Genomic DNA, 20,002 nt, shown 5'->3' with positions numbered 1-20,002 from the left:
ACATTTATTTGGGGTCATGGTTAGTAGGTACAGTGTCACCCTGCTCGGGAAGGTGGCAGCAAAAGTGTGCCTAGCTGAGGAGTGGGAGGCAGCTGGTGACAGCATGTTGGTGAGGAAGCAGACAGAGAGGTGGGGGCACCATTTGCTCTTCCCCTTTCCTCTTCCTACCCGGTCCAGGCTGCCAGGCCATCAGGTACTGCCGCCCACAAGTGGACCAGGTCTTCTGGTCTCCGTTAAAACTCCCTGGAAACACCCTCACTGGCCTGATGTGGCCAGATGTGGTGTATCTCCTAGGTGATTCTCAATCCAAACAAGTTCACAGTGCCGTCCAAGGACAGGCACAATTAAGGAATGAGATGGAAGTTGATACAATAGCTGCTGGTGGGCAAAAGGGACTGGCAGGAGCCACAGTGGAGCTTCGAGGGCCAGTGAAATGAACAGGCTCACTTTGTGAAAATCTGATGAACTGCGCACATTTCTGAATACACATTTTGGAAGGAAAGCTTTTTTTTTTAATCTGCCACCTTACTCGCATCTCACGTTATGTGCCAACATGGGAGGATCCCTTGAACCCAGGAGACTGAGATCAGCCGGGGCAACACAATAAAACCTCATCTCTTAAAAAGCAGAACAAATTGGGTGTGGAGGTGCGTGCCTTTAATCACAGCTCCCAGGAAGCAGGGCCAATCACCCTTGTAACCGCTCAAATTCAGACCCCTGGGGCTGTCTAGTGGCAGGAGAATCCATGAAAAACTGTGCTCATAGTGCTACAGTTGGAAACTACTCATCAACAAGAATAAACGAGCACAGGTAACCGGCAACAGGCTGGGGGACTCACAAATGGGGAAAATACAACCCACACTCCAGACAAGGGCCGGTCTCCTTTACACACAGGGGCCCTTTAAACTGTTAAAGGAAGGACCAACCACTCATGAGAAAAATGAGCTACATATGAATAGGTCCTCATAGTTTTTTAAGACCTGTATCTAAAACAGCAGCTTATGTAAGAAATTGGTAGTGGTGGCTTCCTGTAGAAAATGAGCGCGGGAAGGATGGAGATGAGGAAGGCTTCCCCAAGCATTTTATACTCTTTCCTTGGTTTGCTTTGTCCCGGTGGTGGTGGTTGTTTTTGATTCTTTTTCTTTGTTTGGTGTTGCCTTTTTGAGACAGGGTTTCTCTGTGGAGCCCTGGTTGTCCTGGAACTCCCTCTGTAGACCTGGCTGGCCTCAAACCCAGAAATCCTCCTGCTTCTACCTCCCAAGCGCTGGGCTTAAAGTTGTGCGCCACTGCTGCCACTGGTTTTTGAGTCAGGGTCTTGCTGTGTAGCTCAGCTGCCTCTGAGGTGCTGGAATTACAGACATGAACTCCAGTTATCTTATCTTTCAGTCTCCTCTCTCTCTCTCTCTCTCTCTCTCTCTCTCTCTCTATCTGTGCATGCATGTGTGGCTGACTCTGAGTTTCTTCCAATGTTACTCTCCATCAGTTTTTTTTTCCATCAGATTTTTTGGGATATCTCTTACTGAACCTGGACCTCAACAATTTGCCTGTCTCTCTCCAGTCCAATACATGGCTTCTAGGCTTGTGCAGAGCCTCTCTGTGGCTGCTGGAGACCTGAGCTCAGGAAGGCCCTGCAGGCACTCTACTTAGTAAGCCATCTCCTTGGTGACCTCACCCCACCCCCACCCCTGTCCCCAGGTCTCCAGGCTGATCTCACACTTTTTCTGTATAGGACTTTGAATTTGTCCTCTGCCTCCCTCTTCTGGGATACAGGTGTGTGCTGCCACACCCAGTTTATGGGATGCTGGGATTCTGGGGATGCAGCTCAGGGCCCCAAGCTTATATCAACCGAGGCGCTCTCTCTCTCTCTCTCTCTCTCTCTCTCTCTCTTCTCTCTCTCTCCCCTCTTGCTTCCATGAGACCCCTCTCTCTCTATTGCCCAGGCTGACCACCTGAGTGTCCTGTCTTAATACAATTGCCTGATCTATCATACTGTTTGATGTTTGAACCGTATAAATGTTGTTTTTTTCTGTCGTTGGAACTTTTACATTTCATATTCTCATAATGAAATTATCAACCAGCTTATTTCAAAGTTAAGTCTCTTGCTATCCAAAATCATACCAAGTGTATGAAATGATCTTTTCAACAGGAAAGCAATGTCCCTAAAATTCGAGGAAGGATCCCTCATGCCTGGGGGTCTGTGGTATAGTATAATTCTGTCCTGGCCATCGCTGTTTCTCTACCCTGCGCCCACCACTGCCAGCAACCACAGACTTCAGCAACTCAGCCACCACAAGACTCGTAGGTGCCCAGATGCACCTCAGCCGCAGTGGGACAGCCTAGCCTCACTAGGTGAGGGTAGACAGATCCTGGGAGGAATCCTAGCTCCAGGCAGGTAGAAAGGCGGGTCCACATGTCACTAGGGAGAGCAGGACCAGAGATGTGCCCTGGGAGTGGCTGAGGGGATTGCTTAGCCAACGCCTCTGTTCAGCACCAGAGAGGTTCTCTAAGAACCTTCCGGGGCTCCCCGCTCTCGCCTCCCTTTGCCAGCGTGGGAAGGATCGTTGCCAATGAGCCAGGGAGGGTCGTCCTGGCTCCCGCAGCGCGGACTCCGGTCTCGCGGGCCAGGGTAGGGACAGGCTCCTGCAAGGAGGCGCAAGGCCCGCTAAGGGTGGGGGGGGGGGGAGGGAGGAGGCGGCCCCCTCCAGCCGGGGTGGAGCCTACAGCCCAGCAGGAGTGAGAGGCAAAAGCACTCCCAGCCATGGGCTCGGGGTGCAGGAGACCTGGGGGGTCTCCCGTGCTGCTATTGCTGCTGTGGCTTCCCGCGTGTCCTCTGCGGAGCACTCGGATGTTTCCAGGTGAGGATGCGGGCCAGGGCGCCTCCAGGGCAGGGTGAAGCGGTGGTGGTCATGGGTTCCAGTGTAACTACTGGAACACAGCATTCCCGACCCTGGGCTACCTGGCCAGGACATGGGAAGGGGACGTGCTTCTGGCTTGGCCCTGGAGCAGACTTGCCCACATTTAGAAAGGCAACACTTCCATCTCTTAAGTGCTGCCCAGCTCTGCTCCTAAGTTTCTGCACCTCCAGACTGCCAGGCCAGAGTGTCTTCCTGCTCCTCCGGGAAGGACCGGTGCCCTGGGGTCCTTGCAGTCCTGGTCTGCCCACAGGCCTAGCTGTCTCATTCGGATCATCCTCTTCATGCCGGGTGTGGGCAATGTGTATGGTGTTGGTATAGTTGCCTTATGTGGCAGTTCTTTAAACAGGGGTGTGGCCTAGCCGTGCCTGGGACTGCCACTTTCTCTTCCTACTGTAACCTCTCCTTACTCCGGCAGGACAGGGTCCTTAGCATCTCCAAGCATGTAGGGTGAGTCTCCAAACTCCACACAGCAAGCACCTGGCTGGCCAGAGGGCAGAAGGACCACGGGCTGAGGGCCGGGTTGTTGGGCAGCCTGGAAGCCACGCTATACCTATGGACTGCTGTTTTGTAAGGGCTCTGAGGGCTGAATGACAGCGGTATTGCCTTTAGCCAGGGGAGAGTTGATGGTGGGGAGAGCGAGCCTCTGTGTTCACTAATGCAGACTGCCTTCTTGGTATCCACTTTAGTCTGCCCAGACTCCTAGCTCCATCCTTGCAGGACTGCAGAGAAAACTCACATATGAATCCATATCCTGAACCCTTGGGGACCTGAAACCAGCAAGACATGGTTCTCCATAACCAGTTAAGCCTTCTCTTGACTGGGAGATCTTTTATCTCCAGGAAGGCTTCTCTGTTCTTCTTTCTCCTCCTCTCCCTTTTCTCTCTCTTCAGCCTCCCTTCCAAAGCCACACCCTCTTCCCCAGTTGCCTGATGGCTCAGAAGCACGTGGGATTTTAAGGATGAGATCCCTGGAGCTGCTGCCATCTCAGATTTCAAATATGTGTATGAGCATTTTGCCTGCATATACATCTGCGTACCACAGAGGTACCGGGAAACCTGGGGGCCAGAATAGGGAGAGATCCCCTGGAACTGGAGTTACAGAGAGTTGTGAGGCACCATGCGAATGCTGAGAACTGAACCCGGCTCTCTGGAAGAACAGCGAGTGCTCTCTCTCTCTCTCTCTCTCTCTCTCTCTCTCTCTCTCTGAGACAGGGTTTCTCTGTGTAGCCCTGGATGTCCTGGAGCTCACTCTGTAGACCAGGCTGGCCTCAAACTCAGAAATCCGCCTGCCTCTGCCTCCCAAGTGCTGGGATTACAGGCGTGCGCCACCACCGCCCGGCAGCGAGTGCTCTTAACCACTGATTCACCTCTCCAGCTCCTATCCCAGGATTTTGATGTCTGGGATCCAGAGAGGAGGGGGAAGAGAAACAAAGAGCTGGGATGCCCAGAAGGGCTGAGCCAATGAGAGTTCTCAGTCAGGCAGGGCTAGGGCCAGAGCTGGGGTGACTGGGGTTTCTTTAATTTTTTTTTGTTTTTTTGTAACCTGGGCCAACTGGAAAATCTAGTGCCGGAAAACTACATGGGCTTGCTGCTGGAGCCTGGCTCCTCTGCAGGAGAGGTCCTGTGAGTGTTTCTGGGACCAGATAAGAGAGGGGAGGTAGGAACATTCCTGAAGAACATTCCAATACCCTCTGAGTAATGCTTGGCTGTGATACTCCTCCTGGAGCCCCCTTGGAAATGCCTGGTCCAGGATCACTGAGCCTCTGAACCCCAGCTTCTCTCTTCAGCTTGACAAAAAGAGGAGGGGTTCTGGACAGGTCCCTCAGAGTCCAGCACAGCATCAGCCTCAGTGGGAGTCAGGAGCTCTGGGACAGACATCTGGCAGCTCCCTTACTCAGATGGCAGAGGAGGCCTCTGGTTACAGTCCCTCACCCTAAAGGCATCTACTGCCCAGTCTAAAAATACCCAAGGCTGCCTCCTTCTCCCCAGCCCCTCTGCACTGGAGTCTGGCCTTCTTCCCGGGGCCTCTGACCTCAAACCAGCTCCCAAGCTCTGGCTGCTCTCAAATTTCCCAATGGGGATGTTTCCTGGTGCCTCAGTTTCTCTTTTGCCACCTCTCTGGTTGCTGCTCCATTCGAGAGATGCCCTATAAATACCACTCCCTGCGAGTGCTACAAATGGAGTCCTCCTTTCAGGACCCCTCCTTTCCCGATGGCTTCAAGCTCCTGACTGCTTTTCTAGCACTATTCTCTGTCTTCACCCCAGGGAATGCCCGTGGAGAGCTAGTCACGCCCCACTTGATCCTGGAGGGCGGATTCCGGCGCAAGGTCACCCTGGAGGAGCCGGTGAGCTGTTATCCTGTTCTTATTAGGGGCCCTGCATCTCAGCCTCTTTGTGTGTCCTCCAAATGTGTCCTGACAGTTTTTCTGGGGTTCTCAGAACCAAGTCACTGTTCCATTAAGCCACTCCCTGTCGGGTGGGTGGGACAAGGACACATCTTGATGGCGTGAGCCTGCACACATGGAAGTCATTTTGGGCTTCCTCCCTCCCACCCCCTTCTATTCCTGGCCCTAACTCTCTTCTCCATGGGGGAACATCCAGGCTATCCCCACTCAACTAGGCGAAGATGAGTTCATAGTTTGGGGCCTAAAGCCTTTCAAGGGCTTTGTGTGTGTGTGTGTGTTCCGTTCTGTTTTGTTATGATTGAAACAGGGTCTTGCTATGTAGCCCTGGTGGGCTTCAAGTCATGAGCTTTTAAAGGAAGGACACAAAAATCCCCCCTTGGCCATGTTTATGGGGGAACATATGACTCTGTGGACAGGGTACTGCCTTGTAACCTTAGCTTCCATGGCTGGAAGCCACTTGGGACAAGAAAGCCGTGGTCCATTCTCCTTGTGTCCCCAGATGTATCCTCACTCCAGTTTGCTTCTCCAGAAACCTGCCCAGCCTCCTCCTAACTCCTGATCATTGCATTCTCCCAGAAGAGCTGTGTGTGCCATCACAGCTGCACTGCACACAGGGAGGCCGGCCCTGGTCTGCCTGTCTTATGGAGAGGGGAACTGAGTCCCACAGAGCTTGTAAAGTCCCTAGTCCCTCATGCTTGAAGCCTGAGGCCCCGCCTCCTAAGATCTAAGGGCTTCAAACTATTGGCTGCCTTCCCCTCTTTCTTACAACTACTCAAGCTGGAGAGAGTTTGATTCTGTACCTCAGACAGAGGGCAGTGCCACTGTCCAAACCTGAAGGTGTTGCCGCAATGACTGTAGGTTCCCAGAAACCTAAGCATCCAAGTCAGAGCCTTCACTGGGGTCCCTCAGACCTCTAGGATTTCTCTCAACTAGCCAAGTAAAGATGAGTTGCAGACACACACGGGTTCCCCTGATTGTGGCCTCTCTCCTTGCCTGGCTTGGTCTGTGAGAGTGTCCCATGGGGTGGGGGTGGAGGGCTGTGCTCTGCGTTAGAAAGCCTGGGAGGACAGGCCAGGAGGAACTTTGGCAGGGTGTGTATATTTCACAAACAGGATCATAGCGCAGGATGGGGATGGGCACAGAGGGGAGGGGGACCCTGGAAGTAAAGGCAGCAAGGGCGGCAGGGGGAGGGGCCTTCCACCGGCTGCTTCCTTCTCCTGGAGCAGACATTTTCTCATAAAGCAAGAGGCACTCCAACCATATAAGCTCATGTTTGGGCCCTTGTAGGGCCTGTGCCTGGGGAAGTGAGGGCCATCTTCTTTCTCTACACCTGCTAGGGAGGGGCCCTGCAAGATTCTTGGCCAGGGTCCCAGCCCAGTGCATTTTGGGATAAAAAGGGAAAACTACGCAGGTGGGGAAAACGTTTTTAAAAAATACAGCAGCCTCCCCTGGAATCTCTTGGGCTAGTTCCAGTTCTGGCTTCTAGCCAGGTTAGGCAGACAGCCTGAGAGAGGCAAAATCAGTGAGAGAGGAGAGGTAGCTAGAGGGCCAAGACCGGCCCTTCTGACATCTAGCTGAGAATCAACACTTTATGGGGACCCAAAGTTGGGGTCCATGTTTACTTCATGAGTTCAGTTATGAGGCCAGCTTGGAGGAATTTCAGAGGACTGGGCAGTTTGCCGGGACTGGAGGTGGAGGGAAAAGTCTGGGTTCCATCAGGAATGAGGGGAAGGCAGCAAGATGGAGAGATGTGTAACAAGGGGCTGCGGATGCAGCCCGGTGATTTGGCCCTTGTTAGCACATGCAAAGCCCTGGGTTCGATCTGCAGCACCCACAGCAAACGAACGAGCGAACAAGCAGGCAAGTATACAAACAAAACAGAAACAAGGCCCCAGGCAGTACGAGAAATGGCCAAGGCCGCAGCCCAGCCAATGACCCGCATCACCCTCAGTGCCCACTGACTTCTGTTCTTCCTGCCTTTTCCTGGGGCTCCTGTTTACGGACATAGCATATGTCCATATGTCCATAGCAGACACAACAACCTAGAGTCCTTAGCCACTGCTATGTTTATATGATGGTTTATGCATCTTTAAGGTCCGTTGTCACGAACACAAGCTCTGGGAACAGCTCTGAGCTACAGCTCCCACAGCTCTCCACTCGCTGCAGTGCAGGAGCCAGCTGCCCCTGTGAGCTTCCTCACTAGGTGGCTCTATAATCTACCAGTCCCTGGCAGGCAGGTGGCCGGGAGGCCTACTGTGTCACTGCATTCCTTCTCGGTCAGATCTTGAAGCCTGAGTCCGTGCTGGTGGCTTTAAAGGCTGAAGGCCAGGATCTCCTGCTTGAATTGGAGAAGAACCAGTGAGTACCAGGCCAGGGTTTGCTGAAGCCCAGACACAGACCCTCTCTGGAGAGGATCCGTGCTTTGGGGGGGGGGGGGAGGCTGGGTGGGAAGCGGCAGTGTGAGTAACAGGGAGAGAGAGTGGACGGAATGGAGCTGTGGGTTAAGTACACACCTGCCATCACCTCAAATCCTGGAGCAGCTGGGAGGCCCCCCTACTGGGGGGAGCCGCACCCAGTGGACAGACATTTCCTGATAGCTAAAAGGGAATTAATTCCTAGGCAAAGGGAACTTCCACAGATGGCAGGAACAAAAAAAAAAAAAAAAAAAAGCTGCAAAGGTCAAAATCTGATGGTGACAGTTCATCTGGTCTACCTGGCATGTCTCCATCTGTGTGGAGGCGAACAGGGAGGAGAGAGCTGGGGAGTCCCAGTGGGGCCCATCGAAGAAGGCGTCTTAGTGCTAAAGATCTTGGATGGACCTGAAGAGTTAAAGAACGGGAGGCTGCAAATGAGAAACTCGGTGTCTAAGGACCGGGCCCTGAGTGCAGAGGGTGGGCAAGAAGGAGATGACACGGAACTTCAGACCCCACCGCTGATCACAGCGCACCACTCTTCTGTCTGCTTTCTTGCTGCCATTGCAGAAGGCGCCCACGCGTTTTATTCTCCCCCATGGAATCAGACAGACTGGGAACAAACAGTAAACACCACGCCAAACCAGTTCCTGAGAGCGCCACATCCCTACCTAGGAAACAGTCTTGCATGTGTGTGCACACATGGAAAGTTAGCATGTATGAGCACAGTCGGCAAAGAAGCAGAGTTGAAATGGGTGTGAGGACAGCAGGACGGACAACACCCTGGGGTTTTGGTGGATGACCTGGAAGGACGAGGTGGAGTCGGAGTCAGGGTTTTCTGTAAGGAATAAGAACAATTAAAGTCAGGCATGGTGGTGCAGGCCTGTGAATCCTGCTCCTCAGGAGGCTGGACAGGAGAAACACACAAGTCGAGTGAGTTCAAAAGCAGCCTAGGCAACTTAGCAAAACCCTGTCTCAGAATATAAAGGAGGAGTGAGGAAGAGGGAAAGAGAAAAAGAAGGAGGAGAGAGAGAGAGAGAGAGAGAGAGAGAGAGAGAGAGAGAGAGAGAGAGAAGGAAAGAAGGAAGGACGAGTCTAGAGTAGAGTCTAGCTCTAGGTAAAGGGATCCTTGCCCAGGTGGGCTGAACAGAAGCAGCTACAGGCAGGTGGGGCTTTGTTTTCCGTGGAAAACAGAAGTAACCATCACCGAGGGACAGATGGAGACATGGGATCTAGCAGTCTGAGGAGACCTGAAGGGCCTGGGGTCTGTTCAGCAAAGGCAGGAGGACCCAGGCCTTTCAGGAGTGGCACCTCTGAGGTAGTATCTCCTGACTCCCTTCCCCCCTTCACCTGCCTGTGGCTGCAGGCTCCACAGCACCAAATGCCCCCAGCCTGTTCCTCCAGCGCTTCCCACACTTCCATGGCCGTGTCGAACTCACCTCAGGGCTCGCTCCAGACCTTTTGTCTTCTTTTAGCCTGAGGTTTTCTCTTTGAGGCACAGTGCACAGCCTTTCCTGTCCTTTCCTCAGACTCAGATTGCCTCATTCAAAACGGCTCAGCTCGCACTCGGGGAGGAGAGTTGGAAGCGAGCTGTAGGAGGCAGGTCTAAATTCAGGGACTCCTAAACCTCCTGCTTCCCGGCAGGCTCCTGGCCCCAGGCTACACAGAAACCCACTACAGCCAGGATGGGCTGCCCAGAGTGACGTCCCCCAACCACAAGGTGAGACACGTTGTTCTTGGACTCTGAGAACAGTGGGGGAGGTGCAGCCTACAGGCCTACCCTATCCTGTTTGGCATTCGGAAGGAGGTTGTGGTCTGCCTTGGGGGGGGGGGCACTTCCTCCTTGTCCCTCCCACTTGGGCCCCCACTGAGATTTGGGTGTGAGCCGCTTCTTCTCTAGGATCTTTGCCTCTATCGCGGGCACGTGAGGGGCTTCCGGGAGTCCTGGGTGGTTCTCAGCACCTGCTCTGGGATGAGGTAAGGAGTTGGGGGTGAGGGCCTGGGGCTGCTGCAGAGGCCAGAGCTCCTTCTCACACCTCCCTGCCCTCCTCCCTGCCCTCCTCCCCTGCACTCTAGCGGCCTTATTGTGCTCAGCGACAAAGTCGGCTATTATCTGCAACCCCGGGCTCCTGGGGACACCAAGGACTTCCCAACCCACAAGATCTTCCGGATGGAGCAGTTGTTCACCCGGGGAGGGGTCCGGAGAGACAAGAACTCTCAATACAAAGCAGGAATGGCCAATCTTCCTCATGTCCCCCAGAACCGGGTAAGGGGCACAGATTAGAGTGGTACTGCTCCTTCAAACCAGGAGACAGGGATGGCGGGCCTGGACGGGTTCTCCCTATTTTAATTCGGGGGCAGAAGAATTGAGCAGAAGTTTAACTGTCCCCTTGCCCGCCCCGGGGAATTACGGTGTGTGGCCAGGATTCAGCCTGCCCTTCATGCCTGGTGGTAGTGGTGCACGCCTTTAATCCCAGCACTTGGGAGGCAGAGGCAGGTGGATTTCTGAGTTCTGGGCCAACCTGGTCTGCAGAATGAGTTCCAGGACAGCCAGGGCTACACAGAGAAACCCTGTCAAAAAAAAAAAAAATCTCACCATTTGCCCCTCACAGGTGCGGCGAGAGGCCCGCAGGAGTCCCAGGTACCTGGAACTGTACATAGTGGCTGACCACACCCTGGTGAGAGGAAACCTAAGAGCCCCGCCTGGGCTGGTCTGGAGCCTGCTCGGCCCCCTTGTAACCCAGGGATTTCTGCCTTCTCAGTTCTTGCTTCATCATCAGAACTTGAACCACACAAGACAGCGCCTCCTGGAAGTTGCCAGTTGCGTGGACCAGGTTGGGTGGTTAGGGCGCTGAAGGCTGGGAGGGAGGCAATTGAAAAGCTCCGGCCCCGCACGCCGATGGGCGCCTGGTTCCGGCCCCAGTCGGTCTCTCCCTCAGATTCTCAGGACTCTGGATATTCACTTGGTGTTGACGGGGCTGGAAGTGTGGACCGAGCGGGATCTCAGTCGCGTCACACAGGACGCCAACGAAACGCTCTGGGCTTTTCTACAGTGGCGCCGTGGGCTGTGGGCCAGGAGACCACACGACTCCACACAACTGCTCACGTGGGTGACCTTTTCATTCACACGCGCGCGCGCGAACACACACACACACACACACCAGGGTCGCGGGAGGTCCTTATTTCCAGCTCCACCCAGTCATGCCCTGCTCCACCATCCTTAGGGGCCGCACCTTCCGGGGTACCACGGTGGGCCTGGCGCCGGTGGAGGGCATGTGCCGCGCAGAGAGCTCCGGAGGTGTGAGCACAGTAAGCTCTGCTGGGGGTGTAGGAGGCGAGAGAGGTTTGGGCAGGGTTTGTGGTCCTCAGTGAAGCCCGGCTCCCCAGGACCACGCGGAGCTCCCCATCGGCACAGCAGCCACCATGGCCCACGAGATAGGCCACAGCCTGGGCCTCCACCACGACCCAGAGGGCTGCTGCGTGGAGGCAAACGCCGAGCAAGGAGGCTGCGTCATGGAGGCAGCCACAGGGTACGCACAGGTCGGTGGCACCGGACCTGGACGCGGCGACTGCGTTTCTTTGGTTACCCCTCAGTTCCCTCTTGAGTAAAGCGAGGGTGACAACAGTCTGCTAATAGGGCGTCGGTGGGAGAAATGCTGGGAAGGTGGAGTCTCAGAATGACTGTCGGACTCCCGATCGTTGGTCCTCCTTGGGGTCCGGACTGCCCGATCTTAGCGTCACAGCCTCCTCCTGTCTGGAGTTCCTAGCATTCCTTTCCCCTCCCCTATCTGGACTGCTCGCTTAGCTTAAGAGGTAACCGCGGCTGTGTGGCTAACCTCAGGGCCCAAAGTGCAGAAGCTGCCTGAGCTTAGAGGTGGCTCCTACGCCCCAGTGGTCTCCGCACCACCAGTGACATGCGGCTTCCTTCTGCAGGCGCCCTTTCCCGCGCGTCTTCAGCGCCTGCAGCCGCCGCCAGCTGCGCACCTTCTTCCGCAAAGGGGAAGGTACGTGCCTCTCCAATGTCACCGCGCCGGGGCTCCTGGTGCTGCCCAGCCGCTGTGGAAACGGCTTCGTGGAAGCAGGAGAAGAGTGCGATTGCGGCTCTGGCCAGGTCAGGTCAATCTTCTCTGTCTCTGGGGTTCGAGGCTGACCCATGCTCCCAGCCTCTCCCAGGACTAGCTTGCTCCGCCATCGCGTGCTCTGTTCTCTCCTTTCTGATTTCAGAAGTGCCCAGATCCCTGCTGCTTTGCCCACAATTGCTCCCTGCGTGCAGGGTCGCAATGCGCTCACGGTGATTGCTGTGCGAGGTGCCTGGTGAGGACTCGGGATACTGGGGAGCGGCTTGATGGTCTTAGCTGGGCCGGGACCTTCTAGTCCTCTTTCTGAGTGTGCTTGACCCTGTATCTGGGTTCACTTAGCACTCCCTCCGGCTTTCAGCAAAGATCTCTCTGCTTTCCCTTAATGGGCCACTGGTGTAGCTAAAGCCGGCAGGCACGCCTTGTCGTCCCGCCACGAGTGACTGCGACCTCCCCGAGTTCTGCACCGGCACCGCCCCGCATTGTCCCGCGGACGTCTACCTGCTGGATGGCTCACCCTGCGCTGAGGGGCGTGGCTATTGCCTAGACGGCTGGTGTCCCACGCTGGAGCAGCAGTGCCAGCAGCTATGGGGGCCTGGTGAGACCGCATGCTGGTCCTGGTGCCCTGACCATTACTAAAACCTGCGGTTTTCTACTGTGGGCACGCTCCTCATGTGGAACAGAGGTCCGAGATGCCCCGCTTCTATCCCCCCAGGATCCCAGCCGGCCCCGGAGCCGTGTTTCCAGCAGATGAACTCCATGGGGAATTCGCAGGGCAACTGTGGCCAGGACAGTAAGGGTAGCTTCCTGCCTTGTGCACAGAGGTGAGCTGTGATGCTGAGGGTCTACAGCTGTAAAATAGGGTGGAACATGTGGAGGGAGCACTCAGATGGTGACCACCCTCCGCTTCCTCTCCAGGGACTCACAGTGTGGGAAGCTGCTGTGCCAGGGAGGGGAGCCAAACCCACTAGTGCCGCACGTAGTGACCATGGATTCCACCGTTCTCTTAGACGGCCGCGAGGTGGTTTGCCGAGGGGCCTTCGTGCTCCCTGATACTCACCCGTACCAGCTTGACCTGGGTCTGGTGGAGCCAGGCACCCGCTGTGGACCTAGAATGGTGAGCCCTGCCCACCCAACCCCTCCTGGTTATTGAGTCCTCCATGCCAAAGTGTTCTCCTCACTGCCCAGTGGGCACAATGCCCATAGGTGTGCTGGGATAGGCACTGTCAGAATGCTACCTCCCAGGAGCTGGACCGTTGCTTGACCGCCTGCCATCACAATGGGGTGAGTATCCTAAGGGGTCAGAGTGACCTTGGAGATCCTTGATACCTGGTGACTTTTCTACCTTCTTCTTAGGTTTGCAATAGCAATCATAACTGTCACTGTGCTGCTGGCTGGGCTCCACCCTTCTGTGACAAGCCTGGCTTGGGCGGCAGCATGGATAGTGGCCCTGCCCAGTCTGCAAGTATGTCAGTGGGGTGGGAGCAGGCTGGCGCCACCGGGGCAGCAGCCTGCATGGGACTCAGCACCCCTGTATTCCGCAGACCCAGATGCCTTCCCCGTGGCCATGCTCCTCAGCTTCCTGCTGCCTCTGATCCCTGGGGCTGGTCTAGCCTGGTGCTACTACCAGCTCCCAACACTCTGCCATCGACCAGGACGGTGCTGCAGGAGGGACCCCCTATGTGATAGGTAGGCTCAGTGCCTTCTTCCTGAGCCTGCCCCTGTGGCTTCTGCTTCTCAGAATCCATCAGGGCTGTGGAGAGTGGAAAACTACAGGAAGCCAGGGCTGTAGGAAACTAGATGGGGTCCTTACTCTCTTCTAGATGTACTGAGAACCCACAGGCAGTGGGAAGAAGCCCATGGTGTGTATCACTGTCCTGACCAGTACTTGGTGGTGCGGTCCTTTCTGTGACCTCACCTTGATTTTTTTCTTTTTCCTTTTCTGCTTTAAACAAATTCAGCACAGCCTGTGCTCCACTGTGTCCCTGAAGACTTCTTTAGCCTCCTTGTCTCAGTATTTCAGCCATCTCCCATGACCTCTGCCCTAATTAGTCTTAACTCCCTTCAGGTCCCTCAGTGCTAAGCCCAGCACCTCTTCGTGCTTCCTATCAGTGGCCAGCTATAGTGTTGACCGCTGTGTGGCAGGACTCAGTGCCTCTGTCCCCTGTAGATCCTGTTCTCTGGCTGGCAGAAATGCTACCTGATAGCATGCATGGTCTACCGAGGGCCGCCTCTTCACTGGGCGAGGGCACTTGCCCCTGGGCAAGTCAGGCACATTATGTCCATGTCTGGATTTAGAAGTGTTCCAAGCCAGATGAGGGAAAGGGCAGGGTTGGGGCTGGAGATGTGACTAGGGGCCACCTGAAGCCAGCAACAGCACCCACAGGCCCCAGGAGACAGTGAGATCTGGGAAAAGCCAGGTGGCCCCTGGGGTGGGGTGGCGTCTGCAGGCAGAGAAAATGGCCGAGTGGCAGTTGGGAGGGTCACTGCAGAGGGGTGGCAGCTGCACACCGTCATCAGGATGGGGTGTCAAGGACAGTGGGAATATGTGGATGAGCCATCAAAAGAAATGGCAGAGCCTGTGGGAAAGGTCCAGGCAGTCCAGAGTCTATACTAGCGTAGCCCGGGAAGACATCTCTGCACTTCAGCTCTAGATGGGACCTGGGTAAGGCCTGCATCTAGAGGGAGTGAAGTCACCCTGGGAGAAAGGAAGTCCACAGCCCTGGAGGCCCTGGGTCTTAAGTGAGGTCTGGACTTTTGTTTGTTTGTTTTTTTTTGTTGTTGTTGTTTTTCCAAGACAGGGTTTCTCTGTGTAGCTCTGACTGTCCTGGAACTCACTCTGTAGACCAGGCTGGCCTCGAACTCAGAAATCCACCTGCCTCTGCCTCCCAAGTGCTGGGACCAAGGAGGACGGAACAGGAATTTGAAGCCCAAGTGGAAAGATCAGCATCACAGAACTGGGACTGTGTTGTGCTATGGGGAAGCAATCTCAATACATGGTCACTTTCTGACCTTCTGAACTCTGATCTGGTCTATCATGGCCCCTGCAGGGACCAACCCCTGGGCAGTGTGTACCCCGTGGAGTTTAACTCCATCATCGCTGGAGAGCCCTTGCACCCTCGTAAGTGTGGCACTTGGGACAGGGAGAGGGAAGTGAGGGCTGGGTCCTTGCCTCCTTCTAGATGCTCCCTTTCTTTACCTAACACTCAACCACTTCGATCCTCTGCCCTGCTCAGCCCCAGGGACTTCTTGCCAACAGCGCTTGCACCCTTCATCTTTTGAATTGTTCTCAGACCCTGAGAACTCTGAGCTTACCTAAGAACTACCCTCTGAAACTTGCGCCATGCAGACCTGCCCAATCCTTATGGTATGGAAATACCCCGAGGCCCTCCCATTGCCCAGTCACCAACCTGTCTCAGTTTGTTGACTGCTCCTCAGATTTACTGGCTTGTATAAATCAGGAAACGAGACACTGGCCTCAGAGAAGCTGTTGTTATAGAGGCTAGGATGCTGGAAGCCCTAGGGGCAGGGAGGCACTGTGGTTCTTCTTGGGTCCTCATTGAGGGAGGAAAGATGTGCCCGGCAGGCACATGGCTTGCAGCCTCGCCCCTGTCCTCAGTGAGCCAGATGCTCTCCTATACTCCGATGGGCGATGGCTGGATTCCGAGATCTTCCTCACTCCCCACAGGCAGCCCAGAGCCCCATCACGATGTACCCCACCCTCCCTGAGAGCTGTGCTCTTCTGAAATGTCAGAGTGTATCTAATAACAATAAATCCACAAGCTATTCTGTGTTGTTGGCTGTGACTTGTTGAAAGGGAGAGACACTGAGATGGATTACTGAGAAATAAAGAAATTAGAAACAACATCTGGATAGTGGAGGTGCTAGCACTGGGGAGGCAGGGGAAGGCAGATCTCTGAGTTCAAGGCCAGCCTGGTCTACAGATTGAGTTCTAAGATAGCTAGGGCTACATAGAGAAACCCTGTTTTGAAAACCAAACAATCAAATAAAAAGAAAACAAAATTAGTAACACCTTGTATAGAGAGAAAACAGCATGGTGGGGCTCCTAGGAGAGAGAGTTCAGGCCCCAGCACCAGAGACACCAAGGCAGGGTCTCAAAGCCCATGTGGCAAAAGTGGGATCTGTTAGTCTTTCCTGAAGGTAGGGAAGGTTTGTGCCATGCAGACCTGCCCAATCCTTATGGTATGGAAACACCCCGAGGCCCTCCCATTGCCCGGTCACCAACTTCTGTCTCAGTTTGTTGACTACTCACAGCACAAACCAAAGGGGGTGTGGGACAGGCAGGGAGTAAGTAAGTATCCTTTAATGCAAGCTCACTCTGTTGAGGGACCCTCACCCCAGGATGTCTGTTAGCTAGGGAATCAACCAGTCAGCATCTCAGTCTGTGAGAGGGAAAAGGCACTGGCCTGAGCAGCACCTGGATTTGAACATTTGCATTTTAGGGCCTTCTCTCCCCTGGGTAGGGCACTAGCCTTTATGGCAGCTGTGAGAGGGAGAGGTTGCTGCAACTGTGTATGGCCAAATTAGCTCCAGCCCATAATCTTTTTTTGTTGTTGTTGTTTTTTTAAAGATTTTTTAAAATTTATTTTCTGTATTCTTTGTTTACATTCTAAAAGTTTTCTCCTTTCCCAGTTCCCCCCTCCCCATATGTCCCATAAGTCCTCTTCTCTCCATCCATTCTCCTATCTTTCCCCCTCCCTTTTCTCTGTCCTGGTACTCACCTACCATGCTGGATCAAGCCTTTCCAGGATCAGGGCCCTCTTCTTCCTTCTTCATGGGAATCATTTGATAAGCTAATTGGATCTTCAGTATTCAGAGCTTCAGGGCTAATTAATATCCACTTATCAATGATTGCATTCCATGTGTATTCTTTTGTGATTGTGTTACCTCACTTAGGATGATATTTTCCAGTTCCATCCATTTGCCTAAAAAATTCATGAATTCATTGTTTTTAATTGCTGAATAGTACTCCATTGTGTATATATACCACATTTTCTGTATCCATTCCTCCATTGAGGGATATCTGAGTTCTTTCCAGCTTCTGGCTATTATAAATAAGGCTGCTATGAACATAGTGAAGCATGTGTCCTTATTGCATGCTGGGGAATCCTTTGGGTATATGCCCAGGAGAGGTATAGCAGGGTTCTCCGGAAGTGTCATATCCAGTTTTCTTAGGAACCACCAGACTGATTTCCAGAGTGGTTGTACCATCTTACAATCCCACCAGCAATGAAGGAGTGTTCCTCTTTCTCTACATCCTTGCCAATACCTGCTGTCTCCTGAGTTTTTAACCTTAGCCATTCTGACTGGTGTGAGGTGAAATCTCAGGGTTGTTTTGAAAATTTGGATGGCCGAGAAGCACCTTAAGAAATGCTCAACATCATTAGCCATTAGGGAAATGCAAATCCAGCCCATAATCTAATACCAGGTAATCGTGACTTCCTTGACATCTGGCTGTTGACAAACACAGGTTCTTCTACCACAAATTTTAACTACCAATATTAACTAATAATGTGTATAAAATATATATCACAGTACATATATATGTACATATATGCTAGTACAGATATATATTATTTTTAATTAATATTATTTAATTTTATTACCTATCAATTGATATTATTTTACTATATGTTAATTATAATAATGTTCACAATATATGTATAATCTAAAATAATGTTATTTTATTTTTTAATATTAATTATATGATTTTAATTGATATTAGTTATATATATGTGTTGTATGTGTGTGTGTATGTGTGTGTGTGTGTGTGTGTGTGTATGTGTGTGTGTGTGTGTTACAGAATGGCTACAAATGTGCTGTGTGCCATCAAGAAGAAGCAGAAAAACTAGCAAGTGATCTCCCTGAAATGGTTTTGCCATGCATAGACTGGACAATTAGTGATAGATTTGCTTCTACAGGCAAGGATGAGGAGATTTCATTTTAGGAAAGATTCCTGATATTAATATGCTTTTCCTGGAATTATTAAATATACATAACAGTCACTAGGTATTAGCCCATCCTTCTGAGCAGATCTCTACAGAACAACGAAGACGTACTGTTTTCCAGTGATGTAGACAAATAGATGATTTATTAATTCTTAATGATGATCCATAAGAATTCCTAAAATTATATTAATAATTATTATGCTCTTTTATAATAGGGCTGCTATTAAGTCTTCTCTGATATGAAAACTGCATTGAGAACTCTTGCCAGTCTTCAAGTGTCAAGAGTTAATTGCTTCTGAGTTAGCAACAGGCATCTACAACTTAAAGCACATTCCAAGAAGTTGTAAAACCATTAACAAATGGTCTTAAAAAGGGAACTAATGATATACTATAGGTGCAAGGACAGAAGATAAAATATTGACTGGGTTTATCAATACAAGACATACCCACAAAAGTTATGGTTTTTAATTCTCTATGAACCCATAGAACTGGTAACAAATAATAAATGTTTAGCCAGATAATTACTCCTAATGAATATGCATGTAAACATTCTCTGCTGTAAACTTATTTATGTTTGAACTTATAGTGAACTTTTGTAAAAAGAAAAAAAGGGGGGATGCTTGGAAAAACCATGTGATCTATTCTTTTAGAAAAGGTACAAAAGACTGGGAAAGATCACGTTCGAAGATAGAACATTGGAGAGAAAGCCGTAGGAGTGAGGCATTGGGAACAAGAGCATTGCTGCATCAGGGCGTGAGGAGAGAGCAAGATTAGAAGGAGAATGCAGAGTGGAATTGCATAGAAATTATAAGGCAACATAAATAATTAAGAGTGATATGCAAAATGCAGAGGGAAGGGAAAAAGAAGAAACCATAAAGAGAGCAGAGGAGCAGGAGGGCGTCTCCTTACCGTGCCACAGAACAGGTCTTTTCTTAATAGCAAGGCAGGCTTAGTCTTAGTTTATAAGGAGACAGAGCGTTCTCCTTATAGACTTGGGTTTAATTCATTTAGCAATAAAAGTGTAGAAGCTTTTTCCTTCTCTATGCAATAAAGATTGGAGCTCATTTTACCAAGAATGAGTTCCTTCTGCTCTGGTGCTTGGGCTTTTGCTCCATATACACATGTAAGTGTGTGTGTGTGTGTGTGTGTGTGTGTGTGTGTAAGTGTGTAATTATGAGATAGCATGTAAGCTGGGCCCAACTGGTTTGAATGGAGATGTGTGGGTGTATATGCATGAGTCTGTAATCGAGTTTATGTGAATATAATCCATATTTGCATGTGTAAAGTTTTTTCTTCTGTAAGTGTGACTCTCCTCTCCTGGTTCAATAGAAGTTTATTACTCCAAACTTCCCCCTAGCCTGACAAGTGAGAGGCTTCTGGACAAGAGGGGAAAGTCTCTAGCAATTAATCCTTTAATTCCTGATTCCCTTTTCTTAGAGAACTTTCCTAGGAAACTGTTTAGAGAGAACATAGAAACAAAGGCTGAAATCACTTGTCAAACTGTCTCCCTTTTGTTTCCCTTTCTCCCTAATGATTTCTACTGGCAGACTGGGAGTTAGAGCCACACAGCACAGTTCTGGGGGAGATCGAGCAAAGGCTGCTTTACTTAATTCCCTGCTGTTTTAGGATGAGGTGCTAAATGCCAGAGACTTGCAGTTTCTGGCCCCAAAAAGGGACTCAGGCAGGTCAGCTACAGTAGCAAAGTGACTTAAACTTAAGGTAGGTGTACTGGCTGGTTTTGTGTGTCAACTTCACACAGGCTGGAGTTATCACAGAGAAAGGAGCTTCAGTTGGGGAAGTGCCTCCTTGAGATCCAGCTGTGGGGCATTTTCTCAATTAGTGATCAAGTGGGGGAGGGCCCCTTGTGGGTGGTGCCACCTTTGGGCTGGTGTTCTTGGGTTCTATAAGAGAGCAGGCTGAGCAAGCCAGGGGAAGCAAGCCAGTAAGAAACATCCCTCCATGGTCTCTACATCAGCTCCTGCTTCCTGACCTGCTTGAGTTCCAGTCCTGACTTCCTTTAGTGATGAACTGCAACGTGGAAGTGTAAGCTCAATAAACCCTTTCTTCCCCAACTTGCTTCTTGGTCATGATGTTTGTGCAGGAATAGAAACCCTGACTAAGACAGTAGGTAAACATTTTATTATTAAACAGCAACCCTAAATATCCCTAAGACCAAGCCTTACCCTGGCTGACGCTCTTCCCGCTCTGTTGCCTCAAGAGGAAACAA

General features: G+C 51.8%; 1 protein-coding gene across 5 annotated transcripts; it reads left to right on the top strand.

The window, feature by feature from the left end:
* The first annotated feature begins 2,742 nt into the window (after positions 1-2,742).
* Adam33 (ADAM metallopeptidase domain 33) lies at positions 2,743-15,593 on the top strand. Of its 5 annotated transcripts, none has more exons than XR_007977953.1 (21): positions 2,743-2,855; positions 5,180-5,259; positions 7,601-7,677; positions 9,375-9,450; positions 9,631-9,707; positions 9,807-9,996; positions 10,343-10,408; positions 10,493-10,564; positions 10,670-10,836; positions 10,955-11,039; positions 11,118-11,260; positions 11,664-11,841; positions 11,955-12,044; positions 12,209-12,404; positions 12,522-12,630; positions 12,725-12,923; positions 13,013-13,090; positions 13,163-13,271; positions 13,351-13,495; positions 14,604-14,927; positions 15,043-15,069. XR_007977953.1 is itself a non-coding variant. In XM_052183649.1 (21 exons), exons 1-21 carry the CDS (start codon positions 2,759-2,761, stop codon positions 15,123-15,125), a joined length of 2,388 nt encoding a protein of 795 aa, XP_052039609.1. In that variant the 5' UTR covers positions 2,743-2,758; the 3' UTR covers positions 15,126-15,593. The 5 variants fall into 5 exon arrangements, 4 of the variants coding, with proteins under 4 accessions (XP_052039609.1, XP_052039608.1, XP_052039610.1 ...); XM_052183649.1 differs by having other exon boundaries at positions 14,857-14,927; positions 15,043-15,593; XM_052183648.1 differs by having other exon boundaries at positions 14,857-15,593.
* Positions 15,594-20,002: the final 4,409 nt, after the last annotated feature.

This window comes from Apodemus sylvaticus, chromosome 5, assembly GCF_947179515.1.
Source record: "Apodemus sylvaticus chromosome 5, mApoSyl1.1, whole genome shotgun sequence".
In the NCBI taxonomy this organism is placed as follows: domain Eukaryota; kingdom Metazoa; phylum Chordata; class Mammalia; order Rodentia; family Muridae; genus Apodemus; species Apodemus sylvaticus.
This window is presented reverse-complemented; position numbering and strand designations above follow the sequence as displayed.